At 39.9% G+C, this 19,899-nt stretch overlaps 1 protein-coding gene across 3 annotated transcripts in view; it reads left to right on the top strand.

The window, feature by feature from the left end:
- Nucleotides 1–384: 384 nt before the first annotated feature.
- LOC123992712 (cell adhesion molecule 1-like) overlaps nt 385–19,899 on the top strand; it is a 176,435-nt gene continuing 156,920 nt past the window's right edge. For 2 of the 3 annotated variants that reach the window (XM_046294152.1, XM_046294150.1), the window contains exon 1: nt 398–503. In XM_046294152.1, coding sequence (XP_046150108.1) covers nt 428–503 — 76 coding nt within the window. In that variant the 5' untranslated portion in view covers nt 398–427. Of the gene's footprint in view, nt 504–19,899 lie in introns of all 3 variants that reach the window. The other variant, XM_046294151.1, reaches the window with a different exon arrangement.

Here is a 19,899-nt window from a genome sequence, read left to right as displayed (position 1 = left end):
TATCATAGGGAAACAAGTAATAAACTCATTTGAATAAGGGGTTTAGCATAGACAGCTAATTCAATCTGTATTAGGTTTAAAGACAAAACTGAAAATAACAGCGTACTATATAATATGTATTTTTAATAACCGATTAAATGTTAATTGAACTAGGAATAATTCACGACATAGATAATTCATGCATATAAGCTATACAGTTTATAAGCATGTTTAAATATTTATTTTAGCCTAAACTTGACATTTGCCACAAATCACACATCCCAAATACTGAACTATGGGTGGAATTATGCAAAACATAATGTAAGTAACTCTAAAAATCAGGCAGTGTTATTTGATAGATGAGTCCCTATTTGCGCCCTCCCTCCTCTCGCATCCGATGGCTGTCTCTAGGTGATTTAGTGCCGCCAGTCTCGAGCAGCTGTCCAACATGGCGATCACGGGAAACGGATCTCTCACTATTTCTCTCTCTGTTTTCATGATTTCAGCAGCGTTTCTTCTAAAAGGTAGGATTACTTACTCATGATGCATGTGTATCAAAAATGTTTGAGCTCATGGAGTGAAAGAACATACCTAAAACTTGAAATGGTTGGTGCGCGATGCGCGATGAGCTTCTCCTGAATCTCAGCATCTTCACTTCGCCTCTTTTGATTTTACTTCAACTTGCACCGTTTTCTTTGTAGTCTCTACTGTAACCCGTGTCCCTATATACAAAACAACATGCCATTGTTTTTGGGTGACCTTTGGATAGCATGTCAGTCCTTTTTATATTCTGAAAGTAGCCTGTTATTTAGGCTATGTTGCACCTCAAAAGTGGTAAAAATTAATAAATGAGATTATCAACAAATAGCCTACTATTTTCATTCATAAAAAAAGCATAGGCTACAGTGTAACGTCAAGCTACCACTGTAACTTCTATGTTCCACATAATTGCCAGTGGAAGTTTCCTCGGTGTAACATAAACAGAGTGGTCAGGGTAAATGTATTGCAAATGCTCACAGTGGCTAATATTTATGTTCAATAACTCGAATGCCTATTATACTCTAGTACTTTAGTGCGCTGAAAAACACGCAATGCAGCTACATACAGTAAACTGCACTCATGTCACCGCTGCGGTGAATAGGTTTCGGGCGCATTGGCTCCTACCCACAACATACCTCCTTACTATTATCCTATTATACAGGTTCACAGTTAGAGCTCGTCTACGTATTATTTCCGGCGAACAGGATACTGATGGACCCAGAAATCTCTTGAGTTGTCGGATTGCAAGGAATGTATGACCTGCCTGACTGTTCCTGTTAGTTGTAGGCTACATAGACTGATATGCTGATACGGTGCATGCACTATTCTACAAGGTAAATGACGTCCAGAACCACAGCAGTATAATTTCATATAGTCAGCCTCAGACACTGTAGCCAAAGATCTTTTCACAATCATTTAATTTACGCTAGTGTTGTAGTGTGGACAGTAGCCTAAAATGTATTTTTTTCGCCTCATGTTTTGTCGCTAATAAGCAGTCAATTTGTAAGATACATTATTTTTTTTAAAGTAGAGTATAACATTCTTTACAGGTCTGTTATGTTGCTCATATGTAGCCTTTAAATCTCGCAAAATCAACAGGTCTTTCTCGTGTGTGTGTGTGTGTGTGTGTGTGTGTGTGTGTGTGTGTGTGTGTGTGTGTGTGTGTGTGTGTGTGTGTGTGTGTGTGTGTGTGTGTGTGTGTGTGTGTGTGTGTGTGTGTGTGTGTGTGTGTGTGTGTGTGTGTGTGGATGGATGGATGGATGTGGGGGGGGTCTATACAGGATTACACCGTTTGTTGCTCAGAAGCCTATCAAAAATAAAGCGAAATGTCTAAAGAAATACAGTGCCTACAGAAATTATTCATACTTATTCCACATTTTGTTGTGGTACAGCCTGTGTTCTCACCCATCTACACACAATACCCCATAATGACAAAGCGAAAACATGTTTTTGACATTTTTGGCAAATGTATTGAAAATGACATACAGAAATATCTAATTTACAGAGGTATTCACACCCCTGAGTCAACACTTTGTGGAAACAGCTTTAGCAGCAATTACAGCTGTGTTTCTGGGTACGTCTCTAAGAGCTTTCCACACCCGAATTGTGCAACATTTGCCCATGATTCTTTTCAAAATCCCTCAAGCTCTATCATATTGGTTGTTGATCATTGCCAGAGAACCATTTTCAGGTCTTGTCATTTTTAAGTAGATTTAAGTCAAAACTGTAAATCGGCAACTCAGGAAAATACACTGTCTTCTTGGTAAGCAACTCCAGTGTATATATGGCTATGTGTTTTAGGTTATTGTCCTGCTGAAAGGTGAATTAATCTCCCAATGTCCAGTGGAAAGCAGACTGAACCAGGTTTTCCTCTGGGATTTTGCCTGTACTTAGCTCCATTCCATTTATTTTTTATCCTGAAAAACTCCACATTCCTTAACGATTACAAGTATGTATTTGTTTTGCAGTGTTACTTTAATGGTGTGTTGCAAACAGGATGTATGTTTATTTTGTATTTTTATTCTGTACAGGCTTCCTTTTTTCACTCTGTCATTTTGATTAGTGTTGTAACTACAATGTTATTGATCCATCCTCAGTTTTCTCCTATCACAGCCATTAAACTCTGTAACTGTTTTAAAGTCATCATTGGCCTCATGGTGAAATCCCTGAGCGGTTTCCTTCCTCTCCGGCAACTAAGTTAGGAAGGACCTTGGGAGTCCATGGAACTTATTATGTGACTTGTTAGGCACATTTTCAACCCTGAACTTATTTAGGCTTGCTATAACAAAGGGGTTGAATACTTATTGACTCAAGACTTTTAAGCTTTTCATTTTTTGTGAATTTGTAAAAAAACAAACAAAAAAAACTGACATTATAGGGTATTGTGTTTAGGCCAGTGAAAACAAATCTAAATGTAATACATTTTAAATTCAGGCTAGAACACAACAAAATGTGGAAAAAATCAAGGTGTGTGAGTACTTTCTAAAGCTACTGTACATGTGTACTGAGGTAACATGGGAAACTACAGGTTTTCAATGGAGGACTGTTGAATGGAGTGTAGTCTGCATTGAGTAGTGATTGATTACCATTCATCGTATTTTAGAGCTTCACCCTCTTGTCACCATTAATTTAATGAATCTCTCTCTGGGTTAAATGCCAGAATGCATGCAGAATACACAATAGCTTCCAAATGTTATTTTTGTATTTTACCTTTATTTAACTAGGCAAGTCAGTTAAGGTTTTTTTTCAATGACGGCCTAGGAACAGTGGGTTAATTGCCTGTTCAGGGGCAGAATGACAGATTTGTACCTTGTCAGCTCGGGGATTTGAACTTGCAACCTTTCGGTTACCACTAGGCTACCCTGCCAATACAATATCCTAAGTGGTGCAAGATTAGAAGATTATTGCATTTTTTGTGGGGAAGAAAAATTCCAAGCCAAGAAAGACCTATGGATGCAGATCTTTCATTTATTTGATTTTTGTTGCATAAATAAATGCAGGGAGAGGAGAACAAGAGGTTTGCTGACCTAGAAACACTGTACAGCTGTAACAACTCCCACATATTGTTAGGAACAAAGTTGACCAGGCTTGGTAGGATACCATTTAGATACAGTGCCTTAGGAAAGTGTTCAGACCCCTTGACCACATTTTGTTACCACATTTTGTTACGTTACAGCATTATTCTAAAATTGATAGAAAAAAAACTCAGCAATCTACACAACATACCCCATAATGACAAATCAAAAATAGTTTTTTTGAAATTGTTGCTAATTTATAAAAAAAAGTATTCATACCGTTTACTCAGTGCTTTGGTAAAGCACCTTTGGCAGCGACTACAGTATAAAATCTTCTTGCGTATGACGCTACAAGCTTGGCACACCTGTGTTTGGAGAGTTTATTCTCTTTTGATCATCTCAAACTCTGTCAGGTTGGATGTGAGCGTTGCTGCACAGCTATTTTCAGGTCTCTCCAGAGATGTTTGATCAAGTTCAAGTCCGGGCTCTGGCTGGGTCACTCAAGGACATCCAGAGACTTGTCTCTGTCCTGTTGAAAGGTGAACCTTCACCCGAGTCTGAGATCCTGAGCGCTCTGGGGTAGGTTTTCATCAAGGATCTCTCTGTACTTTGCTCCGCTCATCTTTGCCTCGATTCAGACGAGTCTCCCAGTCCTTGCTTCTGAAAGACATCCCCACAGCATGATGCTGCCACCACCATGCTTCACTGTAGGGATGGTGCCAAGTTTCCTCCAGACGTGATGCTTGGAATTCAGGCCAAAGAGTTCAATCTTGGTTTCATCAGACCAGAGAATCTTGTTTCTCATGTTCTGAGAGTCTTTGTGTGCCTTTGGCAAACTCCAGAGGGCTGGCATATGCCTTTTACTGAGGAGTGGCTTCTGTCTGGACACTCTCCCTATCCAAGGCCCTTCTCCTCCGATTGGTCAGTTTGGCCGAGGCTGTTGTATTCTTGGGGACCTTCAATGCTGGAGAATTTTTTGGTACCCTTCCTCAGATCTGTGCCTCGACACAATCCTGTCTCGGAGCTCTTTGGACAATTCCTTGGACCTCATGGCTTGGGTTTTGCTCTGACATGCACTGTAGACTGTGGGACCTTTTATAGACAGGGGTGTGCCTTTCAAAATCATGTCCATTCAATTGAATTTACCACATGTGGACTCCAATCAAGTTTTAGAAACATCTCAAGGATGATCAAATTTGAGTCTCATCGCAAAGAGTCTGAATACTTATGTAAATAAGGTATTTCTGTTTTTTATTTGTCATACATTTTCAAAGATTGTTAAACCTGTTTTTGCTTTGTCTTTATGGGGCATTGTGTGTAGATTGCTGAGGGAAAAAAACTATATTTAATCCACTTTAGAATGAAGCTGTAACATAACAAAATGCAAAATGTGAAAAAATTCAAGGGGTCTGAATACTTTCTGAAGGAACTGTATGCCTTTATAGTGAGAGTAGAGCACCAAAGAGAAGGGCGAAGTGTAAGGTCGTCTGTGTGTAGCTGGTGAGATGAGTCAGGCACAGGACAGCAGATATGAGTAATAGCAACACTTTTACTAAAAAATCTAAGTATATAAACGTAATATACACGGCCACACAATACGGACCACAATACAACAAACAATCACTCACAAAAACCATGTGGGGAATAGAGGTTTAAATAATGAACAGGTGTGTGAAACAAAGACAAAACAAATGGAAAATGAAAAGTGGATCGGTGGTAGCAAGAAAGCCGGTGACGTCGAAAGCCGCCCGAACAAGGAGAGGGACCGACTTCGGCGGAAGTCGTGACACAAAGTCTAACAAAATCTTGCTTAGCTGGACTAGGCTTGGCAGGCATTTATTTGACATCAAGCCTGGTTGGTTAATATCTGAAAGGAAAGATTTTTTATTTAAAAATATATATATATTTCACCTTTATTTAATTAACCAGGTAGGTCAGTTGAGAACAAGTTCTCATTTACAACTGCGACCTGACCTAGATAAAGCAAAGCAGTGTGACAAACAACAACACAGAGTTACGCATGGGATAAACAAAAGTGCAGTCAATAACACAATAGAAAAATATATATACAGTGTGTGCAAATGGAGTAAGGAGGTAAGGAAATAAATAGCCCATAGTAGCGAAGTAATTACAATTTAGCAAATTAACACCGGAGTGATAGATGTGCAGATGATGATGTCCAAGTAGAAATACTGGTGTGCAAAAGAGCTACTTCATCCCCAAAAAACAATATGGGGATGAGGTAGGTAGTTGGATGGGCTAGTTACAGATGGGCTGTGTACAGCTGCAGCGATTGGTAAGCTGCTCAGATAGCTGATATGGAGCGATACAAAAATAAAGATTTAAAATCATTTTGAAAGCATCTTGTAAATAGTGTATCTCTCCAGGGGGTTCCTTTATCTCTCTAGGGAGTTCCTCTGTCTCTCCGGGGGGTTCCTCTGTCTCTCCAGGGTGTCACTCCATCTCTCCAGGGAGTTCCTCTATCTCTCCAGGGAGTTCCTCTGTCTCTCCATGGGGTGCCTCTATCTCTCCAGGGTGTCCCTCTATTTCTCCAGGATGTTCCTCTGTCTCTCCAGGGGTTCCTCTGTCTCTCAAAGGGTACCTCTATCTCTCCAGGGATTTCCTATATATCTCCAGGGGGTTCCTCTATCACTCCAGGGGGTCCCTCTGTCTCTCCAGGAGTTTCATATTTCTCAGCAGGGGGTTCCTCTGACTCTCCAGGGGGTTCCTCTATCTCCAGGGGATCCTCTATCTCTCCAGGAGGTTCCTCTATTATGAAACATGTCAGCTGTGATCTGATCATGGTATTTCAGACGGTTGCATAATGCTTCTTTATTGTCAGCTCCACCTCATTCATCAGTGCTGAATGATGGTGAAATGGATCAATAGAAGCGGTCATGGATCCTTAAGTAGGTCTGTACTGCTTTTGGTGTGTTTCTCTGATAAACAAAGTAAACGTATGCTTGTTATTGTGCTTTTGTTTGCCATACAGTTTTCTATGTGTGAAATGGATGGTGATTGAAGATGCTGTTGAAGGGTTTGGCTTTGAAACAGAGTGATTCAGGGCTGCTGTACTGTATTCTGTCTCTGTACTGAGTCATCACCCTCATCCTTCACAGGCCTTGGTAACTGAACTGGCATCTACTAGAATATCTTGTCCTGTGTTCTTCACGTATACTGTATACAGCGCTTTAACAGTGTTGTTGACTGTAGTGCCAGGATACTGATCCTGTCCACTTCACTTGTTCTATATGCTCATACCAGATTTGAATGATAAGTAGTAAATACAGGACCATTGATATCATGTGGGCACTGTGGTTGGAAAATTGCACAGTTCTCACAACCTGCGGTGAAATGCAGTTATCCTGTTTCAAGTTACATTTGACACCGAAGGTAATGGCCCATTGATATGTGCCAGCTCGTGAAATATTTCACTGCCTGTACATTTGGCTCACTACATCATTTGTAACAATAATATACTCGTCTATTTAAAGAAATTGAATTTATAGCTCATTAAATTTACATTAGATTCTGCTTAATAAACCTCCCCCTAATTGCTAGATAATGCAGGGCATTACTTTATGTGGTGGCAGCAACCGATGTTGCTCTTAGTTAGGGAAGGGAAGGCTGAGACGTTGTAGTTCTTCTCAGTACAATTTTAGAAAGAGAGAAGATCCGGTAGCCACTGTTGACATCCATAAGAAAATCAGCTACTGCAGTTTTGCTAGTCACTACTATCTGAAGTAAGACAGTACATTTCAAGCTGTGTGGGTAGCTCTTCAGACAGAGCTACCCAGTGTCCACACACGTTTTTCAGTGAGCTCTTTCTGACTGCCCCTCTGTACATGGCGGCAGGTAGCCTAGAGCCCAAAGCTCTTAACCGAAAGGTTGCTGGTTTGATATCCCGGGCCGACTAGGTAAAAAATCTGTGGATGTGCCCTTAAGCAAGGCACTTAACATTAGTTGCTCTGGATAAGCCTGTCTGTTAAAATGTGAAGGGAAGCAGGGAATCTAGCTGCAGTGTAATTATCAGTCTCGTTGAGGTTCCACTGTTGTATTGGTCTTGAAGTCATACTGGGTGAAGGCATGCAGGTATAGAGGGGAGAGATCGTTTGGTCAGAAGGGATGGCCATTGGCTACGCCTGGTGGTGCCTACAGAATGTCTCTCCATCACTGACCTTGTATAGCCTTTCAAGGCTCCTAGGGTGCATCCCAAATGGCACCCTATTCCCTTTATATTGCACTACTTTTCAAAAGTAGTGCGCTGTATAGAGAATAGGGGGCCAAAGGTAATGCACAATATAGAGAATAGGGTTCGATTTGGGATGCATCCTAGGAGTCATTTCAGACTAATACATAGTCCATCCTTCAAGCCTTCGGCAGGGGAACACAATACAACTATTTTCTGTCTCTGTAAAATAGCTTTTTGCTAAATAAACGTGTAATGCCAAGGTCAAAGGGCAGGGAGAGGGGAATTGTTGACATCCTATTCATTTTAGAGTTATTTTTGGATGGAATACAAATCAGACCTCCCACCTTTTTGTCAACGGAATTTTCACTATAAAGTACAGTGAATTGTCAGTGAATGAAGAATGCTGAAAATAGTATCGAAACAACAACATTGGCTGTTGAACTAATAAACAGTCAAATAGCAGTAAAGGACTGGTGGCGGGCCCATTGATGAGTCAGTGGACAAAGTGCTTCATTTATGCCAGTGCTGTGATAATGAGGAGGAGTGGTTTCTGCTGGTATGAATATGACCCTGTTCTCTCTGGGCCCTGGATCTGAGGGTCCTCACTGCATTGTCTACATTGCCTGGCTGTGGCTGTGCGAATAATTTCATTTGAGAAAATTAAGAAGCAATGTTGTTGTTTTGGAGGGCATAGAGTGCACATTAGTATGCCTCATGGAGCAGTCACAGCACGCCATTAAGAGAGACTGTGGACCAGTCACTGGCTCACAGCACAGCACCTCGCAAATGGAAACATGGGACAGTTTTACTGCAGAACAGAACATACTCTATCAACAGACATCGCACAGACGTACAGTCCCTAACATATACAGAACTAGGAGCCCAATTATTAGACTAGTCGATTGTTTGGTCGATAGGCTGTTGGTCGACCAAGATTTCTTTTGTCAAGCAGTAGCAAAAATATATATAGTACGAGTGAAAAGTTTGGACACCTACTCATTCCAGGGTTGTCATTTCTTTTGTACTATTTTCTACGTTGTAGAATAATAGTGAAGACATCAAAACTATGAAATAACACATATGGAATCATGTAGTAAGCAAAAAGTGTTCAACAAATCAAAATATATTTTATATGGGAGATTCTTCAAAGTAGCCACCCTTTGCCTTGATGACAGCTTTGCACACTCTTGGCATTCTCTCAACCAGCTTCATGTGCCTTTTGGCTGGTACTGTACAGTATATATATAGCTGAAGTAAGAAGTTTACATGCACCTCAGCAAAATACATTTAAACTCAGTTTTTCACAATTCCTGACATTTAATCCAAGGAAAAATGTCCTGTTTTAGGTCAGTTAGGATCACCACTTTATTTTAAGAATGTGAAATGTCAGAATAATAGTTGAGATAATTATTTATTTCAGCTTTTATTTCTTTCATCACATTCCCAGTGGGTCAGAAGTTTACATACACTCAATTAGTATTTGGTACCATTGCCTTTAAATTGTTTATCTTGGGTCAAACGTTTCGGATAGCCTTCCATAAGCTTCCCACAATAAGTTGGGTAAATTTTGGCCCATTTCTTCTGACAGAGCTTGTGTAACTGAGTCAGGTTTGTAGGCCTCCTTGCTCGCACACTTTCAGTTCTGCCCACAGACTTTCTATTGGATTGAGGTCAGGGCTTAGTGATGGCCACTCTAATACCATGACTTTGTTGTACTTAAGACATTTTGCCACAACTTTGGAAGTATACTTGGGGTCATTGTCCATTTGGAAGACACATTTGCGACTAAGCTTTAACTTCCTGATGGATGTTTTGAGATGTTGCTTCAATGTATCCACGTAATTTTCCTCCCTCATTAAGTCCCACCTGCAGCAAAGCACCCCCACAACATGATGCTGCCACACCCTTGCTTCATGGTTGGGATGGTGTTCTTTGGCTTGCAAGCCTCCCCCTTTTTCCTCCAAACATAACGATAGTCATTATGGCCAAACAGTTCTATTTTTGTTTCATCAGAACAGAGGACATTTCTCCAAAAAGTACGACCTTTATCCCCATGTACAGTTGCAAACCGTAGTCTGGCTTTTTATTGGCGGTTTTGGAGCAGTGGCTTCTTCCTTGCTGATCGGCCTTTCAGGTTATGTCAATATAGGACTCGTTTTACTGTGGATATAGATACTGTTGTACCTGTTTCCTCCAGCATCTTCACAAGGTCCTTTGTTGTTGTTCTGGGATTGATTTGCACTTTTCACTTTGCTGATTTATTTTGATTTTCCCATGATGTCAAGCAAAGAGGCACTGAGTTTCAAGGTAGGCCTTGAAATACATCCACAGGACCACCTCCAATTGACTCAAATGGTGTCAATTAGCCTATCAGAAGTGTGGTGGTTAATTTCTGTATTACAAAATGAGGAGAGAGACAAACTTCACACACTAGTCAGAGTTATACATAAACTTTAATAATAAGAGCTGTGCAATAGCACTGACTTTCAATGATGTGCCATTTCTAATGAACCATTGAAAGTGGTACAAAGATCTTTTATAGCCAAGATACACCCCTCTCAACCTACATGACGAACAACAGATACATAAAATGGTCACAAGGTTAAGATTTGTATGAAAGGTCTATAATACATAGCAGACAGCAACTGCTGTGTCAACAGTTTTCATTGTAAAGACCAGTGTCTGGTCCTCCTACTCCAAACTGGAACCATCTCACCCTGGTACGGTGTAGCACAAAAACATTACCTCATGTTATCTGGAATGCTCTTTAGGTTTTATCAGCCAAAGACATCGTAAATCTCCTCTGTCAGTGCTATCTCATAGAGGCCCTCCTCAGTAGAACACACAAACAATAGTTAACGGAATATTCTATTCTGTTGAATAAAACAACCATTATAATGCAATACAAGTATTATAACATAAAGCACAAAGTGGATGTCCTAACCGACTTGCCAAAACTATAGTTTGTTAATAAGAAATTTGTGGAGTGGTTGAAAAACAAGTTTTAATGATTCCAACCTAAGTGTATGTAAACTTCCGACTTCAACTGTATATATTTTTTATGGCACACAAGACACCTGTGTTATTCACGTTCCATCTAAGTGAACTAATCCATTGCGGAGGCCGAGACTAATCCATTGCGGAGGCCACTGGGATGGCACAGTTTAAAGCAGAATGGGAGTGTGGCTAAGATGTACAATGCATGTCTCTCTCCAGAATGTGCTCTCTCCCCCTAATTTGTGCACAATCATTATTTCATAACTTCATTGTGTGAATTGTTTGCATTTGATTGTTAGTCTCTATCAATTCCCCATTACATATATCACCAGTAGTATATTTACTGTTAATTCTTAGATTTTAGAATCTACGAGTTTGCTTGGTTACGGTAATGTCTATTAATGCATTCAATATATTATTATTCCAGTCTTTTACCGTTCTCAATGTTGGAGTGGACACGTTGTTTGGAGAGCGCACAAGCGGAAGAACTATATACTACCTGGCCTGCGTGTAAATGTAGCCTTATAAATGTGCCCATTTGAGGATCTGGTAATATTTCTGATTGGCTTAATGCACTACCACTAATGAGCTGGAGCTTCTCAAAGTAATGTTTTCTTCACCTCAAACAGCAAACGAACAAAGTCTGTTTCTACGTCCATTGAGAATGACAATAATTCCTCAATGTATTTGAAAAATCTTTCTAGCTCTCTCCCTTTCGATAACCACTCACCGTGAAAGGAAGAAATGTCATGCTCTGATCCAGTGGAAACAACATAAAATAGGCGTACCTGATTACTTCTTATCCCTTGCTAAAATAGCCTACAGCTGTGTCTGTCCCGAGCTCACTGGCAGGGCCCAAAATATTTTCTACAATGTTGCAAGGAGCTTCAGGCTAGACCCAAGTTAATAGTTGATACAATGTTTCAACTTCATTGTAGACAGGCCATGCGTAGCCAATGTGATTTATAGGATATTTATTTTTATTAGGATATTTTCTACCTGCAGGCTGTAATGTTTTTATTTGTTGGCTTTGTAGGCTATTTTTACATAGTTGGTCATGGCAATAGAAGTTAGGTTTATGTTTGTATAATTTTCATTTAGATCTGGATAGAATTTTGATTAACCACATGATTTTGAGATATGAAGACGTTATTCCAATTGAAATGAAACTGTTCCACGTAAATGTGCATATGAAAACCATGACTGGCACGCAGATTGGTAGAAATTGTAAGATAAATTGACATTCCACATGAGAAAGTTTGCCGACTCCTCATGTAGCCTACCTATTACTGGCAACTTCAGGAGAGTAACGGCAGAATCTACGAAAGCCAGTAGGAGTGGGAAGAGGATGGAGAGGACAGGTTAAGGTTTTTTTCTTCTGGTTATCTTGATGTCTGGTTCCCTCTTGAGTTATTTGTGTCTTATTTCATCAAACATTGAGCATAAAGCCTCAAACAAGCTCAATGCATATATAGTTGATTTTATTAAAACACATAAGGAGAGTTTTCAGACCCCTTGACTTTTTCCACATTTTGTTACGTTACAACCTTATTTCAGTTGACCAAGATTTCTTTTTGTCTGGGACAGCCCTATATAGAACAGAGCTTATCGAGAGACATGTATCTGCCCACCATCCACTATCCATGTATCACCAGTGTCCTTTGGATTTTTTGTCTTAGAGGGATGTAGTCATTCAGAAGTTAAACTTACAGAGTCATGTCCAGAGTTTCCGAAAAGGTAAATAGTAGCTAGTTGCAGGCGTAAATGTTTATATTTTAACAAGAACAAATGTTCTTGGAAACTTCACAGCTTGCATGCAGTTTATTTAACTAGCCTCACAGAGAGGAGTTGGAACTATTCAGAAACCATGACAACAGCTGAGAAGCATCCTCAGTTCTAAGACTAGATAACTGTTGATCAATGTGGAGGACAGAAGGCCCTCAGCTTTCTGTGAGGGAGAGAATTACTAATCGATAATCTGTACAGATCCAGCTTTCTGAACGAGAGACTCAGCCGATCAATAGATGTACAGATGCTGCCAGAGGAGAGGAGAGTAGGGCTGGCTGGGTAAGTGGGAATACCGTATTCAACTGATCTGATAAATACTCAAGAATGCCAGGTCATCAGATTGTCTCATAACTTATCTCATTGGAGCAAGTAAATGGGTGAGACTGTTTGCTCTGCCCTCCATGCATCAACAGTCATGCTGCAGTCACTCCCCATCAGCCATGGTTAAGTGATGTGGTTCCATGGTTAAGTGATGTGGTTCCATGGTTAAGTGATGTGGTTCCATGGTTAAGTGATGTGGTTCCATGGTTAAGTGATGTGGTTCCATGGTTAAGTGATGTGGTTCCATGGTTAAGTGATGTGGTTCCATGGTTAGGTGATGTGGTTCCATGGTTAAGTGATGTGGTTCCATGGTTAGGTGATGTGGTTCCATGGTTAAGTGATGTGGTTCCATGGTTAAGTGTTGTGATTCCATGGTTAAGTGATGTGGTTTGCTTTGCAGATACTTTCATCCAGATTGAGTCAAATGGCAGCCACTTTATCCACTTTCCCAGCTGGATGTGACTGGACATTTTGGAGGGCAACGGTGGGATGTCCCACCTGCCATCAGAATCAGTTGTCCTCTGGAACCCTGCCCAGTTCACTAAACGAGTCTACTGGAGGAGTCAATGAGACAAAGGGGTTTAGTAATGACTGCTTGTTGCCTACTGACTTCATCATCCAACATCTGCATGTTGTAATGGTGTTACTTCACCTTATAGACAGTCATTTAGCAACTGTCTGTTAGCAACTTAGTCAGCCAAACACCCGATTCTCTGGTCCATGACCTACTACTCACCGTTTTACTCAGACATTTATAACATCCTTTATGTTTTAGCATGATCAGTGAGCAATGAATTGAATTAAGTTATGTCGAAGAATGTAAAAAGCCTCTTCACAAAAGCCTTTTCAGGTAAATGGTATCTGAAGTAGCATTGCCACTGGTCTAAAGCATACTTTGAAGAATGTTGTCAATAAAATGTCACAAGCAGTTATTGTCCCTCTTGTTATTAGAATATATTATATAAAGTATTTGAACACATTATGTGCTGTCAATAGTAAACGTTTACTTGCTGCCACAACCCTCTTCCTTTTAATTGTTTTCCAGTGGTAAAGGGCTTAAGCACTTAGCAATAGCTAGTCCAAGAAAGAAATATTTGGAATATTATGTATTTCAAATGCATTTCGTAGAATTGCCCTCAAGAGTTGTCACTCACAACAGCATGGGGCTTTGTATGACGTCAATGCAGCAATCATGATGTGCCTGTATGAAATCTTATTAAGATAGGGTCATATAGGACCACGGCAACAGTGTACGCAAGTAGAAGTTGTTATCATTTCTCAAGGTCGTTTACTGTGTGGTATAAGATCATATTTCTGATGTTTACATGAGAGAGGGTTTGCAGTCTGACAGTAGTGCCCTGCAAGCCTGAGGCGTCAGCCTCTTTGAGTTATCAGCCTGACTTAAGAACCATCTTAATTACTCTCCCTCACACACCTCTAATCCGTCATTGTCAGTTGAATCAGGACTGTGCAACCCAAGCAATAATATTAATTCACCCAAACCAGCAGCCCATTGATTACTTCTCATTCTTGGTCCAGTGCTCTGTCTGTCGAGGGACGGCGAGACAGGAAGGCAATATAGTTAATGGAAGGCGAAAACTCAAAGTCACATTGCTACCCTTTAAGATGACAGGTATTAGAGAGGAAATATGGGCTTCATCCATGGGCTGCCAAATGGCAGACTGTTTGTACTTAACATGGAAAGCGAGCCCACTGCAAACTATCTAGTCTGTTCAATGGTACAGGTGTCATATTCCTACCACTTTATGGACACTCCATACCACAACCGTACTAGTCCTCTTATAATTCATTATTCTTCCATCCTCCTTGGTGGTTTTCCTACTGCAGCTCAGTCTACCACCTTATTGTCACTCATTGCAATTTTCGATTGGCTAACAAACTCCTTTGGCCACAGTATAGGCTATCTAAAAGACATGGTTAGTCTTTATTTGAAGGTTGCATCATGATGAGTGTTTATAGCAACTTATAACATAGACCCGCCACTTGCACTGTCAGTAAATAAAAGTGTTTCTGTACATCACATTGAACCACATTTGAAAGTAATTAAAATGTATTGATACATTTTTTTCAAATTACAATTTAATCACAGGATAGATTTTTGCTGTGCAGGAGCAATTAGCTTTGTCTGCAGTGGGGGTTTAATTGTCTACATCAAAACAATCATACTGTAGAAGTTGCTGCAAACTCTCTCTGCTCATATCACCATTCCTCTTGATGTTTGTCCCTCTGTAACTATTGTCCCAGGTATTAAGCACTCTCCATCCTCCTTCCCTCCTCCTCTCCTCCATCCTCCTCTTCTCCAGACTTGACTTGTCCTTTATTCATCCTGAACACTGAGGCCTCTCCACAATGTTAATTTAATTTCACCAAGTCATGCCCATTGATTTCTCTAAAACATAATACATGGGAAATAGTTTTCACCAACAGGGCTATTTGGACTCATTTGTTGTCTCATTGATGACAGTGGCTGTCATTTGACATATAGGACATTTTGGAATGGTAGGCAGTCCAAGGCCAGTGTGGGACATCTCTGGGATCTGAAAACACACGTTACATACTCAGTGTTAACTTAAAACACCTTACAAAAAGTCGCAAGTGATGTACAGTAAGGTCAGAGAGTTTGTGTTTGTGTAATGTTTACATGATGCATTATGTTTGTTTACACTCAGTGGTCCGACAAGGACCCATCCCAACGCGTCTATGTCTGCTCCTTGTGCAGTCAGTCTACACTTCAAATGAGAATTTACTCTCCTTCACCTCAAAAGCCTGATCCTCTGATTCATGTGTATACAGCATGCCTCAGAGGAAGGCTAACTCTGCTGGTGTTTAAATAGATATCAATAAAGGAAAACAGGACAGGCTTTGGGATGGTGTTGAAAAGAATAGCATGTCTAGACCTAATAACATCACAACACCGTGTTATTAGAAAGCAGCATGAGTTATGACCTGTGAGCACTAAGATGACATCCATCAATTTAGAAGTTTTATTGGAAAATGTAGATAAGCTGTGCTGCTGCAGTGGAAGATGTAAATGGTTTATTTAGCATAAAGTAGTTGAGCAGGCAGGAGAGGGGAGGAGGATAGTTGAGTTAGGAAGGGAAAGGATGGGCCTTTTTGACAAAGGCTCTGTTGGAGGAGCTATGGCTAATTTCCCCAGTTTGAGAGCAGGCCTGTCTTAACTCTGGTAATTGGGTTGGTATTAGGGAAGTTGGATCTTGTTCACATCTTATTCGTTCTCAGGTGGACAAGCAGACAGTCACATGTTATGTTACAAGAGTTCAGTTGAAAGAGGACAGAGTCTATTGAGTTGGGAGAGGAATGTTTTTTCCTGTGGACTTGTTTGGTCATATTGTTGAAGTTTGATGTGAATTGTTATTACTTTGAAACTGTGAGTGATTTGTGTTGCCTTGTGGTCATGAATCGATTAGCTTGACTAAACTTTTTAAGTAGCATTTCAATTCAAGGGGGGTATTTTAAAAAATATTTTATTTTTCTACATGTTTTAATTGGCTGCCCTCTAGGCCAAATAATTTGAACCACTTCACATTTAGGCTTTTATTTTTGAGTATTTGAGTTTTCTTCTCCAATAAATGTTTGGTGATATGGTGGCAAACAAATTTGATTGTACGTCTTATCACAGCGTCACATATTCCCTTAAAAACAACAACAGGATCTGAACATTCCCATTAGTATTTAAGTAGATGGTTTCATATTTTTCCACATATGCTATAACTTTCTAATTTGACTTTTTTTCTGAGTGATTTTCAACAAACTTTTGAAAGCTTTGCATAATCTAAATAGGCTCAAGTAGTGTGGAAGGAATGGTTCAGAAACCATATCATGGATGCAAGAGCACAAGCGAATCACTCTGTTCCTTCAAGCCTGACTTTTAAATGGTAAAAGATATGGTAGTCCCTAGTACATTTCACATTAAACAATATAAAAGCGACAAAACACCTGGAAAACCTTTGAAATACATTTGAAGCAGATCAGTTTCTGAAGTTTCACCAAGCCACTATTTGTTTTACTCCAAAGTTGTGAAATACTGAATGTAGTTGTGAATCACTTTGGCAGACACATTGGTGTCATCTTAAATCCCACATCTGCATTTATTTAAATGTATTCAGTGCTGTGAGGGTTGTCACTGTATAATACATCAGGATGTGCAGGTATCATCAGGTTTCATGTATTAGACTACTCGTACTGTCTGCTGCCTCCCTCCCTCTCTGTTTGCAAAAAGGCTCTTCCAGTTTTTAGCGGGTGCAGCCAAAATGCCTGGCAAACTTCCCACCGGGCCTCATCAAATATATAGTATCTAGGCCACCTTATCACCCAGCAGTTAAATCAAGTCAGAAAATTCTTTGTTCCAAATTGACCTTCGTTCTCTTTCTTTCCCACGCTATCTCAACACAGCAGAAAGGAAACCAAGATTTTAACAGTTGATTTTATTCATGAAGTTTAAAAAAAGATGCTCCAACACAAAGGATCTTTGAAAGGACAAAGTTGCTTTGGTTGTAAAACGAATAATCTTTTTTATTTCATTTCATGTCTGCCGTCTGGTTGATAAAAATGATAATTTAAAAATGATCTGTAATGCCATTTTGTTTGATATTTTTTGTTGAGAGACCTGAGAGACCGTCATTTAGCCTTTAATGTGCTACATATGTGCCACGTTCCAGCTCCCTACCAATGTGCATTGTCTGATAATGAGGGCTTAAGACACAGAGTCATCCCCAGACTTGTAATTAAATAACTTCATTACACATAACAGGCTGTGGGCTGGATGGCTGGCTCGCCATACAAAGGTGATGACTTGTGAGAGAGGACAAGGCTATAGTGTTGTGAGAGACAGGCTCAATTTATCCGCTCCGACATCAATTCACATGTCTTGCAGTTAACTATGCTGCCTGGTTTTGTATGTCCTTTCAGAGCATTCCATATCACTTCTAACTCGAGTAGTTCTAGGTTTGTCCAGAACCTATCACTGTGGAGATTGAGGTCTGCTATCACCAGAGTAGTCGACTCCCAAAGATACTGGTAACTAACCCAAAATAGTGCATCATTTACAATGGGAGCAAATAAGCACAGTGTCCAGAACAAGCAAGGAGGTGGGCAGAGCCAAGCACGAGCTCGCAAGATCTAATTGGCGTGTTTAGCATGTATTTGCATAGTTCCATTAAGGAATGGCTACTCTGTGAGGTGCGCGTGTGCAATAACTCTATTCGCCTTTGCACTCCTTCTAAACAATGCCATTTTTTTGCAACTTTGGCAAAGGGCCAATTTGACAAAATTTTGTGCACTCTGTTTGTGACAGATTCTGTTTTATTCTATCTATTAACTATCTGGTTTTCCCCTTTTATCTGTGCTAGTACTTTCATAACGTATTGTGACAGATTTGATTTAAAAACAAAAATGATGGTTTAAGGCTCCAGTAGTAGGTTTAAGGCAGATCTCCAGCTCCAGGTGGGCTTAATTAGGCAGAGACTATATTATGTTCACTTCACTATTTCACTCACAGCCCTTTGTGGTTGGACATCTGCAGGCGGAACATTTCTGTTACAGTTCTGAGGAAAACATGTGACTTGGAGAGGGATTTGTTGAACATACCCACTACACCCCAGTCGGTTAGGATCAATGGTTATGATCAGCTACAGGGAGAAAAGTCCTAGCTAAGGTAACTGGTAGAATGAATGGTTGACTGGCTGTTATTTGCAGAGACTTAAGCCTGTAATAGAACTTCTCTATGGCAGGGCTTTGTGTCACGTACTGTACACCAGGTTTGGAGACATTTCTTGAATTGACTCATGAAGTGAAGAATTTACATTGAATTCAATTTGAATTTCAACAATCTTTAAGTTATGGTATTGGAATTGAATTGGAATTGTAAAAACATTTAATCTGTGTAATTTAATTAAATTGGAATTCAATAGTTTTACATTTCTCAGTTAATGGAATTAATGCAGACAGTACAGAAATTGACTGCAGGATTAGTTTTAAATCATTTCAATTTATATTTCTATATTTCCAGTATATAGTCTGTCTGAACAGTGACATAATCAACCTGAAAGCCTGATGGAATTGAATTGGAATTGGAATTTTGGGGGGGATAATATTGAATTTGGAATGTAATTATTAGAATTAACCTAACTTTGGAATTGAGAGGGATTTAAATATCTCTGAATTCAAAGATTGACCTGGAATTGGAATAGAATTATAATTGAATTTGTAGAATTAACCCCAACCCTGCTGTAGACTTGGTTGCTTGTTAAATTAAGTTAAATGGAGCTGTAATAATGCCCAAAAGAATGACTGACTGCCTGTTTAATGACACCCTGCATCTCCGGGGAAGCCACCTTCTGCCCGTCAGTCACTCAGTCAGTCCATCTATTGAACATCTAACTGACATAATTATGCAAACACTCTAACCTTGATCGTATGTACAGTTGTGGCCAAAAGTTTTGAGAATAACACAAATATTAATTTCCACAAAGTTTGCTGCTTCAGTGTCTTTAGATATTTTTCTCAGATGTTACTATGGAATACTGAAGTATAATTACAAGCATTTCATAATTGTCAAAGGCTTTTATTGAAAAATTCATTAAGTTGACCCTCTTTTTCAAGTCCTCTGCAATCCGCCCTGGCATGCTGTCAATTAACTTCTGGGCCACATCCTGACTGATGGCAGCCCATTCTTGCATAATAAATACTTGGAGTTTGTCAAATTTGTGGGGTTTTGTTTGTCCACCCGCCTCTTGAGGATTGACCACTAGTTCTCAATGGGATTAAGGTCTGGGGAGTTTCCTGGCCATGGACCCATTATATCGATGTTTTGTTCCCCGAGCCACTTAGTTATCACTTTTTCCTTATGACAAGGTGCTCCATCATGCTGGAAAAGGCATTGTTCGTCACCAAACTGTTCCTGGATGGTTGGGAGAAGTTGCTCCCGGAGGATGTGTTGGTACCATTCTTTATTCATGGCTGTGTTCTTAGGCAAAATTGTGAGTGAGCCCACTCCCTTGGCTGAGAAGCAACCCCACACATGAATGG

Source organism: Oncorhynchus gorbuscha, linkage group LG13, assembly GCF_021184085.1.
Source record: "Oncorhynchus gorbuscha isolate QuinsamMale2020 ecotype Even-year linkage group LG13, OgorEven_v1.0, whole genome shotgun sequence".
Taxonomy (NCBI): domain Eukaryota; kingdom Metazoa; phylum Chordata; class Actinopteri; order Salmoniformes; family Salmonidae; genus Oncorhynchus; species Oncorhynchus gorbuscha.
The sequence above is the reverse complement of the archived record's forward strand: the minus strand, read 5'-3'. Positions and strand labels throughout refer to the sequence as shown.